The sequence below is a fragment of the Camelus dromedarius genome, chromosome 12 (genome assembly GCF_036321535.1).
Source record: "Camelus dromedarius isolate mCamDro1 chromosome 12, mCamDro1.pat, whole genome shotgun sequence".
Taxonomy (NCBI): domain Eukaryota; kingdom Metazoa; phylum Chordata; class Mammalia; order Artiodactyla; family Camelidae; genus Camelus; species Camelus dromedarius.
In genome coordinates, this window is record NC_087447.1 from 46,148,790 (window position 1) to 46,165,192 (window position 16,403).

General features: G+C 42.9%; 1 protein-coding gene and 1 pseudogene across 1 annotated transcript; both read left to right on the forward strand.

The window, feature by feature from the left end:
• Positions 1 to 5,206: 5,206 nt before the first annotated feature.
• LOC105097982 (RNA polymerase II subunit A C-terminal domain phosphatase SSU72 like protein 3-like) lies at positions 5,207 to 6,692 on the forward strand. The gene has a single exon (XM_064491869.1). It carries the CDS (start codon positions 5,741 to 5,743, stop codon positions 6,323 to 6,325), a length of 585 nt encoding a protein of 194 aa, XP_064347939.1. The 5' UTR covers positions 5,207 to 5,740; the 3' UTR covers positions 6,326 to 6,692.
• Positions 6,693 to 14,747: 8,055 nt separating this feature from the next.
• On the forward strand, positions 14,748 to 15,830 carry LOC105098062 (olfactory receptor 52B4-like; annotated as a pseudogene).
• Positions 15,831 to 16,403: the final 573 nt, after the last annotated feature.

Genomic DNA, 16,403 nt, shown 5'->3' on the forward strand with positions numbered 1-16,403 from the left:
AAATGTGCCATTTCTTTGCCTAAAAGATGTAAAAGCATCAAAATTCATCAAATTGTACATCTGAAATATGTGTAGTTTACTGTACAGGAACCATACCACAGTAAAGGTGTTTAAAAAAGAAAAAAAATATATAAAAGCTATTTGCTCTGGTCCCTTACTCAGGTCTTCATTATCTTGTGAAGGTCCCCATGCACATGTAAACATTTAAAAATCTTGTATACTTTTCTGTCTGTTTACTCTGCCTCATGTCAGTTTGATTCTTAAGCTCAGCCAGAGACCCTGCAAGGGTAGAGGAGAATTTTTCCTCCCCCCCAGATTCCACACTAGAGATTTGGACATTAACCTGATGTTCAGAGGTGGCTGGCTGAGTGTTAAGGAGTAGAAAGTCGTGATCTGATTTTGAATTTAGAAAGTAAATTATACTGATTTTGACCATTAGGATTTTGGTAGGTGGACTCAGACTCAAATTAACTAGACTCAAATTTTGGAAAGTAGCAGCATCACTAATGCGTCCGAACATTAGAGGCCATCATTTGATCACATCCTGCTGCCACGTTTCCCATTATAAATAGAGACAGTCAAGTAAGTGAGATTTATCACACAGTTTATTCCAAGTAATTGTTAAGAGCATATGTGCTGTTTTAACTACTTAAGATTAAAACAACCTCATTTTTAATGAATTAATTCAACAAATACTTATTAGATGACTATTATGAGCTGGACATTTGTCGGCAGTCTTAAGTGAGTAGGCCGTGGGACCCAAGTCAAAGTTCACAATAACTTGCATGTGTATGAGGTAAGAAGTAAATGTACGCATGCGCTAGTAGCATGAGTCAGCATTATGAACAATACGCATGCGCAGGCACAATAAAAGGACAAGTGCATACACCTGAGGGCATGCCACCCGCTTGTACTGCAATGAAGTGTTGTTTTGCTCTATGTCAGCTCCTTGCGCCATCCAGTTAGGCAGCTCGCTTCCTCGGATCCCTCTCCAGCCCCACGGCGGCAGACAACATTATGCTGGATACTAGGTAACTCGGCAGGCAAAAGCACCTAGAACAACTACCCTCCAGAGCTTTCAATCTGACAAGGAAGAAAGAGAACAATCAGCTTATCAAACAAATGTATTCACTTCCATGTGTGCCTTGGGATTTCTAAGGAAAAGTTGTTTGAGACTTGGTGGGAGCATAGGCTTCCTAGGTGGAAATAAGTTTAGGCTGTGACCTGACAGCTGAATAGACCATTTACAAAGTGTTTGTGGGTGAGGTGGAGACCGAACTTTGAAGGGAGAGACACAGCGTGTGCAAAGACATCAAGGCTAGGTAGAGAATGGTACCTTAGAAGGACTAAGAGGACTACAAGAGCCCCAGGACGTCCTTCTGACAGGTAAGATTAGAACCGTTTTCATTTTTCTTTAAACAAGGGAAGTCACTGAAGTGTCTAAGCAAGGGTCACTTGTGATCTGATTTGTGTTTTGCAAGTTCTATTCCTTTGCACTGAGACCTAGAGCAGAACGGGGCAGAGCAGTAGCAGAGACTTGGGTGCGTACTGCATGCAGAGTTAGGGAGCGGCAGGTAGTTCCTTTAAGATACCTGATTTTGAAGCACTGTAACCCTCGGACCTGAATTGTCCTGGTGTTGGCTCTCTTTTGTGTAATTTCTAGGGCTTTAGTGTTCACGGTGTGGCACTCAGCCTGGCTGCTCTGGTGTCATCTGGGAGCTTGTTAGAAATGTGCAATCTTGGATCTCACTTTGGGTTTAATGAATCAGAAACTGCATGTCAGGAAGAGCTGCAGGTTAATAGAATACAGGTGATTAGAGTAACACTGCTTAAGGTACAAGACTCAAATTAGGTTGCATGTTAGGGACACCTAGCTAGTCTGAGGAACTGTTTCTATCTAGTTCCCACCACCAGAGACCCAGATTTAACTTTTCCCTGAATCTAATGATTTTGAACAAGTCCCCAAGAACTTCTAATGTACAGTGGATGTACATAAGAAGTAAAGATGGGACTTTCAGAAATGTCTCCCCTATGACAGTTGTTCTCAAAGTTTGGTGGCCAAAGGAATCATCTGGAGGGCTTTTCATAATACAGATTTGGGCTTCATCCCCAGAGGATCTAACTCAGTAGGTCTGGGTCCATATTTTATTACTTTCAAGTTCCTACCTGATGCTGAAGCTAGTGGTGTGGGGACCACCCTTGGAGAAGCACTGCTTTAGAGCGTATAGTGATTTTGGAAAATTTGCAATTAACAATCACCTTCCATAAGACAGGCATGAAAAATACAGCCTGTTCATAGATTTTGTCCCTGCGCAGCCATAAAATCTTTTGTTTATCTATCCTTTTTGTTTGCTATTTTTTGTAATTTCTAAGTCTATAACATTCACTTAAAATTATGACACATGTGAAAGTAAAAATAATTTAAAATGTATTACATTTCTGAATGGAAATGCCCAGACCAAGCTGTATTTGAAGGCTTAAAAAGTAGGCAGAAGCTTGCATCAATTCCTGGATTTTCTTGAGAATCATGATTTTAAGAGCATCTGTCAACAACAGAAAAACAATGCAGGAGGCTGCAAATAAGAAAAGAGTTTATTTGGGGGTAATAAGAATTCCAATTCAGTAGACACAGTTTCAAGTATCTTCAAATGACTGTTCCAGGGAAGAGAAAGTGTCAGGGGCTTGCAAAGAAAAAAGCCATGAAGTTACAAGTTGCTTCACAAGAATCAGGATGGACCCTGATACAAATATTTCTCTCTTTAAGGAGAAAATATTTGTCCTTAAAGTATCAGGAGCTATTTTAGGGGAAATTTCTATAAGTAGATCAGCTGTCACAAGTTATTTTTAGGTTAAGAGTCCAGTAAGTATCTTGAGTAACTAGCAGATGTTCTGGATGACCTCATCAGGTCTAAAGGTCAGATTCTATCCCAGCTGAGACATGCATAAATCACACTTCCTCAGTGGCCTCCTGGTTCCATTTTAGAGCTGTCTCTTAGCAATACTGTGAAGACTTTGGTTTTCCTTCCAAATTTGAAATGCAAAAAAATGCTAATAAAGCAGGGAGGTAGTCCAGAATGTGATGTTTGTATTAGTGACCAATTTTATTAATTTAGGGGCAAAGCTTGCACAATCACCCTATGATATACACACATACATTTCTAGATTATCCAAATATATATGAAAGTTCTGGAATACTACTTGGCCTTAAAAAATAATTAACAATGCCATTTGCAGCAACATGGATGGATCTGGAGATACATTTTAAGTGAAATAAGCCAGAAAGAGAAAGAAAAATACTATATATCACTTATATTTGGAATCTAGAAATAAAGACAAATGAACTTATTTACAAAACATAAACAGACTCACAGACAGAAAACAAACTTATGGTTACCAGGGGGTGAAGGGAGTGTGCAGGGATAAATTGGGAGTTATTCTGCAATAAAAATATATATATACAAAAAAAGTGCAACTATACTTGTAATTATAGGTATAATTGAATTGGATATAAGTTCTAAATTTTGAAACAGATTATCCAAACAAATTTATGAACATTTCACTGCAGTGTAACAACATTTTTACAGTCAGCCCAGTTGACTTAATCACTAGGCTAACTGTAGAAATTTGGTCAATCTCAGACCTCATCCACAATGCAAAACAACACAGCCAACTCCAGATTTCAAAAACTCCTGCTGGGTGCTGTTGAGATGTAGTGGTTGAGTCAATCCAATCAATTCCATTGTTCTCATAATTAGATTAGAACTCACCAACCCAGATTGAATCAGTAAAGAACTAGGTATTTCTCCTGCACAGTTTTTATGTGACAGAATTAACTCTCCTTACCAGTTAATGTCTGATTCAGAGTTTTTAAGTCTGTAACACTTGTTTAGTCAACTATGGAAATGAGTAGAAAAAAAGTAATACAAATATTATATTCTGAGTATGAGGTGCTCAGACAGAGTTGTATTTGAAGACATGATAAAGGAGGTGGCATTTACCTGGCTCCCTCCAGTGTCATTAGGAATTGAAGAAAATCAAATGGAGAAAATTTGATGTTTCTGTAACTTGTGAGCCACTATCAGCAGGGATGATTTCCAGAAGTTGCTATTGACACTGGTGGATCATTTTATTAATTTATGGGCAGAACTAGGGATATCATGCTATGATTTAACAAAATTGTACTTCTAGAGTATCCATCATACCTAAAAAAAAAAATGACCAGCAACCATTGTAATTCTTTGTATCATTGAATTAGGTGTACATTTAGAAATTTCTAACACCTTTTCCACATGCATGTCCTCAGGTCATTGGAGTGGCCCATGCAACTGCAATGGTCTGGTTGTTTTGCCCACATTAATACCAGTCCCAAACACACCTCAACTGACAAGGCTGACCAATTTAAAAATGCTTCCAGTTAGTACACAAACGCTTGTGAATAATGAGAGATTTGGATGATTTAATCACTGGATTATTTTGAAGATAGGACTAGGTTCTCCAGTCAGAGCCCACAGTCTAAAAGCTTTCACTAAAGAGCTAACAACAGCCATCAGTGAAAAGAACTGCTCCCCCCCAGCTGCAGAGGTGACCAAATATAAAACTAGTTTCTGTTACTCTAACTATGCTAGTTGGAAGAAAAAAGATGTCCCCAGGTGATCATCACCCTGGCTTCAGAGTCCCCTACGCCACTGAAGACCATCCTTCTAGCTGAAGAATCAAGTGACTGGCATCCGGCCCTCGTCACCATGCAGAGTGGCTGTGGCATGTATGAGTAACGTGGACAGGAGCATGGAGGCCCACGGCATTGTCAGGGTGAAAGGGTTCAGTATCAGGTCTTTTGGAGCTACATCCCATGTGAGGCCTTTGGGACTGGCACCCAACCATTCAATCAACTGTGCCAATAGAGGGAAAGCAACTAACAGTACTGTATTCTCAATGTGGAGTGTTCACACAGAGCCCTACGTGGCAACATGATAAAGGAGGCAGAGTCTGCCTTGCTCTGCTCCCTCCCAAATCATTATGATTTGAAGGAAATCAAATGGAGAAAATGCAGTGTTCTTTTAACTTATGAAACACTATCAGCAGGGATGTTTTCCAGAAGTGGTTTTTGACACTGGTGGATCATGTTATTCATGGGCAGAACTATGGATATCTTGCTAGGATTGAACACAATTCTACTTCTAGAGTATCCATTGTCTGTGGGGGGAAAAAAGTGCTATAAGCATTGTGATTTGGTGTCTAACTGATTTAGGTAGGCTTGGAAATTTCCAGCACCTTTTCCACACATGTCCTCAGGTCACTGGAGGGGCTGGTGACCAGCCTGCCTGTAGCCTAGTTGTTTGCCTAACATCAGTAGTAGCCCCAGACCCACAGGAGTGGGACTGGGCTCACTATAGATTGCAAAATGCTCCCTGGGGTAGCTACACCCTTGCAGAGCATGAGAGGTTCGGGTGATTGAATCTCTGGGGTGCTCTGAGGACCAGACAAGTTTCTGTGGTCACAGCCCATGATGTTCACCCAATCAATCGAGAGCTAACATAATCAATCCATCTGGAGCTAACACCATCAATCAAGAGTTCTCCACCCACTGCCCAGAGGTGACTCCACATAAACCCACATCTCTTTGACCCTTGGCTAGATGGCAAGAAGAGTTGGACCGGGACGGTCATCTCCCTGGCCTCAGAGTCCCCTCGGACCCTGAGGCCCACCTGTCTGGCTGGAGTCCAAAGTAGCCACCATCACCATGCCCTCTTCCCCACTCAGGGTGGCTGTGGTGTGCATGAGTAACATGAACAGGAGCATGGAGGCCCACGGCATCCTCAGGAGGAAAGGGTTCAATGTCAGATCTTTCGGAGCAGCATCCCAAGTGAGGCTCCCGGGACAGCCAGGCAACCCTCCAGTGATTTACGATTTCTCGGTGACGTACGGGCAGATGCGCAAGGACCTTTACCGGAGAGACCGAGAACGCTATAGAAGCAATGGCGTCTTGCACATCTTGGGAAGAAATGAGAAAATCAAGGCCCGCCCAGAAAGATTTCAAGAGTGCAGAGATGCCTTCGACGTCATCTTCACCTGTGAGGAGCGCGTCTACGACAGGGTGGTGGAAGACCTGTGTGCCCGAGAACAGGACACCTGCCAGCCAGTGCACGTCATCAACGTGGACATGAAAGACACCCTGGAGGACGCCACCCTCGGGGCGTTGATCATCTGTGAGCTGTGCCAACGCCTCCAGCAGGCGGACGACGTGGAAGGCAGTGTGGCGGAGGTGCTCCTGTCAGCGGAGGAGAAAACGGGAAGAAGCTTCCTTCACACCATCTGCTTCTACTGAGGCTCTCGGCTGGTTTGGGTTCCTTCCGCGGTCAGACCTTGTGCGTGGACTTTTAGACTAGTCTGGATTTTTTGACAAAAGTGTCTTGAAAGCCCTTTCCACTAAAAGCCATTTGTATGATTTTTCAGGTTTTTCAAGAAATAGACCAGAAAAGCATTTTATGGGAAAGGGAATGTGGACTACCAGTAGTCATCAAAACCCTTCCAGTGTGGGGGACAACTTTTTATGGATTTTACCTTCAAGCAACAATTCAGTGCTCACATTGCTCTGCAAGGAAGTTACCATGAAGGACTCCATTTTCCAGATGAAGAAAGCAAGGCTTATAATGAAGTGCTGGACAAGTGGTTTGTTGAAAATTATTCAGAAAAAAAACAGTGTCTATTCTATCATTTTATAACAATTTCCTTTTGCTCATTTTGCATGATATATTAATTATAAAAGGGTGAGTTTTTTGTGAGATAGGAATGTATTGAATGCCTGAAGTTATAGATGCATTTATTTTTAGATTATATGTCTTTAACAAATGCCATCTTCACTGGAAACCCAGGGTTGATCATCTGCCACATGTTATTGAGACAGGAAGGGGGAAGGGCACAGCTGGTCAAGGAATAGCACAGCAATTAACACCAGAATGGCGGAAGGTTCAACCTCTAGTAGGCCTTGAGGCTCAGGACGGAGGGAGATTTGACTTCTCGTAGACAGTGAGCTTCATTATACTCCTATTGTAATATATTAACATGGTGAATAACATGCCCACAGGCGCCATGACAGTCCCAAGGCTGGCCTCAAGAGGTCAAAGAGTGGGAAATGGCCAGTTTCCTGGGAATCCCAGCCCCTTCCCCAGACAAGTTAGACTGGTCCTTCCACTTATTAAGATATAAAGCTACCGAGCCCATAAAAACTGGCCTTCAGGAACAGCCCGCACTTTGTCTATGGAGTATGTACATACTTTTACTCTAAGCTGAGCACCCAAACCCCACACCTTATGGCCTTTCTCTTGCCTTCTGATGTATCTCTGTAAGTAAATCTACCTGTATTCAACTGTGGCTCACTCTTGAATTCTTTCCTGCGCGAAGCCAAGGACCCACACTTGGCGGGGCACGTCCCAGGGACTCAACCAAAGCCTGGGACATGGCCCTCATGCCCCACATCCGTTTTTCCTGCATCATTATGACTAAAATCTAGGAATTATCTGTTCAATTAAATAGTTCAGCATATGAAATGAAATAAAAACATCTAATTTAAAGAAAAGGTGTATTCTTGTTTCTGGTAGGGGAAAGTGTTGACAGTCTTAAGTGAGTAGGTCGTGGGACCCAGGTCAAGGTTCACAATAACTTGCACATGTATGAGGTAAGAAGTAAATGTACGCCTGCGCCACTAGCACGAGTCAGCATTATGAACAATACGCATGCGCCACTAGCATAATAAAAGGACAAGCGCGTACACCTGAGCACGCACCGCCCGCTTGTACTGCAGTAAAGTGCTGTTTTGCTCCATGTCGGCTCCTCACGCCTTCCAGTTGGGCAGCTCACCTCAAATCCCTCTCTAGCCTCCCTTGGCTGACAGATGGATTATGACAACATGAGCCCCTTGGTTTCTTACTGTTAAAGCTCTATGAGTGACATGGGGGAAAAGCACTCTCTCAAAGGAGAATTTTATTAAACTGAAAATGTTCATGATTTGGATATTGGGGTCCTCGGAAAGTGGATCCTCACTCCTGGGAAGTGAAACGTTGGTGATGATCAGCAGTGTCACCAAGGCTTGTGTGATTTCCAGGAGGAAATAAAGACAGGTCGGTGACAGAGTTGAAGGAGTTCACTTGCTGTGTAAGGAAGCAGATGTCAGCTTGCTTTATGGCGTGTAGCCAGGGTGGAGCAGGGGTGGGCCTGGAGGGAGCAGCTAGTACAGTCATTCTTGAGAAGACGAGGGGCCTGGGAGTCGGGTGGTGGCTCTCGACAGGCGGAGTAGATGGCTCTATGATCTTGCTCCTTATGGTGGCTATTCGCCTTTTCTCCATTCATCCCTTGCTTGAGCAGTGTCTGCTTCACCTCTGCCTTTCTCACATACCTACATATTTGCCCCAGGCCCAGCTAATGACTGTTTTAGCTTTAGATCAGAACTCTCCTCTCTGCTTATCAAAGGGGCAGTGTGGGCTGTGCTTCTCGGCTGGTCTCCCTGTGAACTGTTGAAGCAACCTGAGGTCAATTCTTCTTGTAATCGGTACCCTCCCCCTGCTTCAGGGCATGAAGACTGCAGCTGTGTCCGGCCCCATTGTCAGCAGCACTTGGTCGCGTTTTGCTCCCGGACCTTGCTTCAGACATGTAAGTACCACTATCTGTGAAACCATTTATGTCTCCGTCCCTGACTCTGGGCTCTCTTTGGTCCTGAAGCCGTGCAAGTACAGGTATTGCAGACCTGTGTGGGGTAGCCCAGCAGTGTCGGGTCATGGAGAGCTGCTGGAGTTGAAATGACAGGACTTGGTGAAGAGGAGAGAGAGGGGAGAATTTTGAATCGCTCTCAGTTTTCTGTCTTTGACCACAGGCGTACAGGTCCACATACCTGCATGTGGCAGTGCTGGTGGTGGGTGGTGAGTGTTCTTTCCGGCTAGATTCACTGTCCTTTCTAAGTTTCTTAGCGGATGGTGGGTAGTCCAGGTCAGGATCGGGAAGGGACAGGGATCACTTCAAAATATGGGAATGATGCAGGAAAACGGATGTGGGGCGTGAGGAGTGCAGAGTCCCGGGTCTCGGTTGAGCCCCTGGGACGTGCCCCGCCAAGTGTGGGTCCTTGGCTTTGCAAGGGAAAGAATTCAAGTGTGAGCCACCGTTGAGTAAAGGTAGATTTATTTAGAGAGACACAAACTGCATAGAGTGTAAGGCAAGAGAAAGGCAAGGAAAGGGTGTGGGAATTGGGTGCTCAGGTTAAAGGAAAAATAGGTACACACTCCATAGACAGAGTGCGGGCCGTCTCCAGACGGGAGAGAGCGAGCGCGCAAAGGGCCACTAGGCGTGGTGTTGTCACTTTTTATGGTCTCAGTAGCTTCACACACCTACAGGTGGGATCAATCCAACTGCCCTGGGGAAGGGGCTGAGATTACCAGGAATTGGGCCTTTTGCAGTTAGCCTTGGGTCTGTCATGGCGCCTGCGGGCGTGTTATTTGATCACGCTGTTAGGAGCATATAATGAAGCTCAAGGTCTACTGGAAGTCAAACTTCTTAATCCTTAAGGCCAGCTGGGAGGTGAATCTTCCACCATTTTGGTCCTGTCTCAGGAACACAAAATGGAAGTAGCTTTTTAGGTAGTGCTGGGAGCTCTTTTGAAGAAAGAAATGATTTTCCCAGATGATATTATTTTTACCAACAAAACCACATGGGAGAAAGTTAGAAAAGGCTGTGAATTGAGCTCCTCTTTGGGCATGCACAAGGCAAACATGACAGAGAGAGGAGGCAAGGGCCGTGGGTGCTAAGATGACGAGTGATTGCACTGATGAATTACAAAATATAAAGTGTGCATAAAAATGAAAGGGAATGGGACTGGATTAAATCGGTTGTGGAATATAGTCTGTCTAAGAGCCCTTATAGTTCAAAAAATATAAAAAATTGGGAAGTTGGAACTTTGAGTTTGGTGAATGTACTTCTTGAGATTTTGATCAGGTGGTAGAGTTCTTGGTGTAATTGTGGAAGCTAACGTCGCTGGTAGACTTAGACAAACACAGCTGAGGAAGAGGTCAAAACACTGAACATTGTGAGTATTGAGTGGGGAATCTTTTGTTTGCTGGAGCTGCTAAAAATTAGAGTAGTAGTTGAGTAAAAGGATGCCTGAGAGGGTGCCCGGGGCCCGTGTTGCTTTCTGAGCCCCCAGTGCCTGGGCCTGTGTTGCTTGAAAATTCTGAGATGAATTAGAGGCGATGATCACAGCTCAGAGATGGTTTACGTCGAGCTGTGGATGTTACCACATTGGCCAGGACGGTGAACGCTGGCAGCATTCCACAGGCGGTTCGGGATCTTACTCGTGGTGAGTGTGGTCCCAGGATGCAGAGTCCTGATCTTCATTATTGCTTGGCCCTTTTATCTGTATCTTATGATGCTCCTCATTGTGGCAATGTCTTTCCAGCTTTGGATCTGCTGAAATCGAGCCAGAGCTGGGACCAGATGGCTGCTAAATTCTGCCCTGGGCTTGGGGGTACTTCATTAAAAAGAAATCATGGGGTGGGGAGATTCGGGCTAGATCAGGTGTTACGTTGTAGTGGGAGAATAGTTTCCAGGTGGTGTGAACTCCACTATTATTCTTCGTTTTGCCAAAGGGAGAGGAAGTTATATTTGGAAGTTGTAATGGTCACTACCAATATCTACCCGTCTAACCATGAGGAGTGGGAAATAAAGGTTTCCACGTGCCGTATTGAAAATACAGTGATTCTGTGAGTATACACACAGTTCTAATTAAGGCATAGAGGCAAATGAAATGTTTACATGGTTGTTAAAGATGAAATGACAGCATTTGGATGAAAATTGCTAAAAGATTTGACTATAAATGTAACTACAAAAGTTATTTATGCCAAAGGTGGCTCTGTGACTGGGACTGGTTCAAAGGCATTGCCACGGGTGTGCATGACAGATTTGCCATGGATGTGTTTATTTCTTGACCTGGGCGATGTCTGCCATATAATAATCCACTAAGTCATTCATTTGTTTTGTTTTCTGTGTTTGTGTGTGTGTTTACAATAACAAGTTTAAAAAATCCAAAAATGAGAGGAGTACTTTATAGTCCAAGAGGCAACAGCCTAACAATATAAGTATGTCAGTCGCTACATTTGTAATTATTTTCTTTCTTATCCTTCACTTCCCAACTCCAGTTGGCCCTGATGTTGCTTCTTGATTATATATTCACCTTCTGATAGTTGTTCCTGCTTTTACTTCACTCTAGATCCACTGGCAAAGGATGTAATACTTCAACCTTATTCTGTTGGTCAAAGCAAGTCGCAAGGGCATCACACGTGTAAGGGAATGGGTAATAGACCGCAGTTCAGGATGGGGGAGTTGGCTTGTGTGTACAGGAGAGGGAAGAATTGTTGGCATCCATTTTTTGCAGATAGTCAGCCATACTTCACACACTATCAGACTGACAAATGTTTGAGAACTTGAGAGTATACTCTACAGGCAAGGTTGTGCAGGGAAAGGTACTTTGATACACTGCTGGTGGTAATGAAAGACAGCATAGTCTTTATCAAGTGAATCTTTCACACTAGAGCAAAACTGCAAGCACGTCTCCCCTTGACTAAGGTGATCCTCCTCACAAGAATAGACCATAAGATCTTTCCATAAAATTATCCAACTGAAGAAGAGGGAGAAGAAGAATAGAAAAAAGAGGCTTTCAGATACTAAAGCAACAATGTCAAAAGGTCTTACATATATATTGTTAGGATTTCGAAATGAAATGAGAGAATGGGATAGAAAAATGTTTTCTAAGAAACGCTTGCTGAATATATGCAAATGAGGTAACAATAATCTGTTTACAGATGAAAAAAATCCCAGTGAATTTCAAGGAGGTTAAAACAAGGAAAGCTATGCATAGGCCCAGGCAAATCAAACTGAAAATTAAGATAAAGTGAACAATTCTGAATGCAGCCAAAAGAGTTAGGCAAATCAAATGGAGATGCATCTAAGATAATCAAGTCTCACACGTCTTAGACTGAGTGCTAAGCTTATCAAATTATATACCCTTAGCCAACAGAGCTAAACATCATTACTCATGATTTTGAATTTGAAACTCATGTGAATTTCATGTAATCCTTTTCATGAAGAATAAAACTTTAAAAACCACAAGTTCATATTAATTGTAAGTATTTATATTCCTGTTGCATTAAAATAGGCCTGTAGCAAAGCTGGTTTACATGATAGATGATTTCTGTATCAGATTATGTGGAGACAAGAGAGAAAAGGAGCAAACGGGAGTGTGAGGGGAGAGAAATGATCTTAGCTACCTAGCCCACGTGAGAGGGGGGTGAGCCTGACGGAGACAGTGCTGTCCCCGGAGCCCAGGTGTCAAGTGCTTCCCTCGAGGGCTCTCATGACAGGATAAACAGCCCAGATTCTGCCGTGCAACAGGCTAAATTTCGTCTCCAATCTGATGTCTGTTCCTGAAGACCCAGTCTAAGGCTGGTGAGTGAATCAGACATCTGTAGATGGGGGCGGTTCCAAGATAAGGTAAGGCCAGGGCAGGTGTTGTGTCCCAGACAGGCCAGATGGGACAGGACTCTTGAAGGCTATTGATATACATACACAAAGAATGGCAAAGACCAGAGACACAAACCTGGTTGGTTACAGCACACGTGAAGGGTGAGGTCTGGGAAGGGAGGTGAGAGTACACGGTTTTTTCCGATGTTACTGAAGTTAGTAAATAGATACCATCTCCCAAATAACAGGTGCCCTAGTAATTCAACTGGACATGAGGAAACAGAGATACTGATTTAGATCACAGATGTGACTTGGCAAGTATGAGAAGAGCCTGAGCATGACTGGCATCTGTGCTGGGGCTCCCAAAGCAGGATGTGGAAAGAAGAAATCCAGGCCTTCTTAGGCAGATTGAGAAGAAAATATGGGAGAGGAAGCATTTGAAAGGGGATTTCTAGGATGAACATGTATTAGACTTAAGTTGCTCCATCAGACCAAACAGACAAATACCCTGAGCTCCCTGGCTTCAGTCTTTGCTGAAATTAAAACACACACACACACACACACGCCAAAAACAGAACAACACTTCCCTTCTACTTCTTTTGTTCAAACACATGACCATCATCAGCCTCCTATAATCTCCTCTCTTCTCAAACCCCTGACTTTGTTGAGTTGTGTCTTCCCTGGCTTCTTCCCTGTCACAGAGCAGTCCTATGCTCTGTAAAGACAGTTCCCTGTCTCAAGGCCAATGACTGGGCTCACTTGACCAGTAACTCTAATGGTAGAACCACTTCTTCCAGTACTGGGAGGATGAAAAGGAGACGATTTTCCTCCTTTCAAAGAAAAACAGAAGCACCAAGAGAAGTAACCTAGGTGGAAGGTATAATGTTAATGTGCAGAACATACCACTTAGGTATTTTGAGATAACCCTTCATCAGAGCGAATTAACATTTGTCTCCAATTCTCCAAAACCATCGACTTATAATTTTTTTTTTACTCTCAAATTTTAAGCCCCTAGGATCCTGTAAGTTTCCCATTTTTTTCTAAATCCCCAGTTTGCAATATGGTGCCTTGAAAATCGTTAATGCTCAAAATATACTTGCTGATGACTGAATTTATCAATGAATGAAAGTACACTAGCAAATACATGATAAAAATTTCACCCCTAGAAAAATCTAAATATAATGCTGTTGCATGTCCAGCAACAATGCCTTTCTTTTTCCAATTTCAATCATTTCTAAAGTTAGTTCCCTAAAGTGTGAGCAGGAGTGCCTCATTTCAGGCACACAGGCCCTGTCAGTGTTACCTCTTAAGGTCTCTTGACTCTCTTCACAAGTGAGCAAACTCTACATGATAAATTCAAAGCTTTCGAATCTCATTTCTATCAATTATTGGTTTGCTATTTGGAAAATGATTCACATTCACTGAGTCTCAGTTTCCTTTAGTGTGAGAGGGAGATACTATCCAGTCCCCAAAATGGATGCAATATCTAAATGCGAAAATATACGAAGTGCCACAGACGGTGATGACTACTGTCTCTGGCATAAAGCAGATGCATAATTGATATTAGTTTAATTCCTCCATGACTATTATGTTAAGACCCAGTTTATTCATTGACCATTTAGACTCCTGTCTCTTTAGTCAATTACAGTTCCAGTAAACCTCTATTGGTAATTTTCAAAACTAGAGTAGTTATTCTAAACCACTGTCTTCAGACATCTTTGATGGCTACCCTCTGTGTAAATGATGGAGTCTAAGGTGATCAGGGTCATTCACAATGAGGAAAAATCAGCCTGTACAACTCCTCCCTTGCCCCCTCCAATATTTCCTATGCATAAGACACCCTGGGTTGGGAATGTTTTAGGAACTCAAATATTTTCCATGATGATTCTCCATTTTCATTTTTCACCTTATAATAAGCTACTCAATGTCAAGTTTAAGTATCATCTGTTACTCCCTTCCAGACACACACAATGGTTTTCTCTCTGCATTCATAACCATCTGTTTGTAGAAGACATACGGCAATTATCTGTAATTTGATTAGTTGGAAACATGTATCTCTGTTAATTAGTGTGTCACTCATTGAGCTCAGAGAATATATCTTATTCACTTTTGCGTTTTCTTATTTGTATGCTCAAAGAAGATGAAGAGTGTGGAATACGCTAAAATCTCCTGGTGACTTTAAAAAGAAAATCTGTGTTTTCCTCTGACTCTGTGAGTAAGAAGTGATGTCTGTAGTGGTCTCCCTCAGCATGACTACCTTAAACCACACTGGTGTTAGCCACAGAGTCTTCTGCTTGCTAGGCATCCCCCGCCTTGGGGACCAGCACGTGTGGATTTCCATCCCCTTCTTCATTCCCTATGCCATCGCCCTGCTTGGGAACAGTCTGCTCATCTGCATTATCCTCATGAAGCGCAGCCTCCATGAGCCCATGTACCTCTTCCTCTGGATGCTGGCCAAGCAGACCTTGTCCTCTCCACGTGCACGGCACCTCAGGTCTTAGCCATCTTCCGGTTTCATTCCAGGGAGATCTCCCTGGATCGCTGCATCACTCGGATCTTTTTTCTTCTCTTTCACTGTCATCTCTGAATCAGGGATCTTGCTGGTGATGGCATTTGACCACCACATTGCCATATGCTACCCACTGAGATACACCACTATTGTTACATACACGCTGATTGGGAAAACTGGCGTTACCATCTTTCTAAGAAGTTATTGTGCAGTTTTCTCCTTAGTATTTCTTTTGAAAAGATTGACTTTCTGCCAAAATAGTATAATTCCACGCAACTTTTGTGAACACAGTGGCTTGGCCAAATATGCTGGTAATGATGTTCAAGTGAATATCTGGTATGGACTCTGTGGTAATGTCAACAGTGGTCTTAGATGTCCTGATAATTTTTGTTTCCTATGTGCTGTTTCTCCATGCTGTCTACCACATGCCTTCCCAAGATGTACATCACAAATCTCTCAACATGTGTGTCTCCCACGTCTGCATCATCATCCTCTTTTTTGGGCCTGGAATCTTCACAACCCTCACTCAGAGGTTTGGACGCCACATTCCACCTCATATCCACATCTTGTTGGCTAATGTCTGCATTCTGGCTCCACCTATGCTGAATCCCATCATTTATGGGATCAAGACCAAGCAAATCCAGGAGCAGGTGGTTCATACCGTTTTTCCCAAAGCAGAAATAACTTTGGAGGAGGAACAGAGTCTTCAGCATCTCTAGCTATCAATGGTGGGTGACAAGGGTCAGCTGAAACATTAAGAAATAGCACAGCAAATTTTACCTCTGGAAGAAAATTTATCAGTGAGTTCCCAGGAGTTGTATCTTCTATTGGCAAAACAATCTCAGAAAGCTTTGTAATGTCTGACTGGGCAAACTACATCCTGCAAAGAACCTGAGATTCTTTTCCTGGAGTCGTGTGTCTCTTTTAACACTAACCTGATAATTGAAAATAGATCAATAAGAACGGTATTCTGGCCCAGAAATTTGCTCAACTCTTCTTAACTGAGTTTCTCAATCTCTGAGACATCTTGTGATATCTGAACAATCACATAGAAATCTCTGTTCCTTTATGTGCTTCATTCTAAGTAAATGACATTCTTTTATCTAGAATGGCTCAGTGGCTCCTAAAGTTTGCAGTTATTTCTATTATTTTATAGTTTATATCCTACCATCTTGTGTATCTGTTTTAGGAGAGTGGAAATGAATTGTGTGATGCATATGTTGCAGATTAACACTTGAGAAAACTGAGGCTAATCACTCGTGCTGGGAAAAGACTTATGTGGTTTCTGATGGGGTGGCATCTGCTGGGAGAATGCTGAGGAAGGGGAACTCCCCCAGTCTCTGTGTCAGGGCATGTTCTTCAATGATCTCTTCAGCAGAGCATCCAAGGCCTTTGC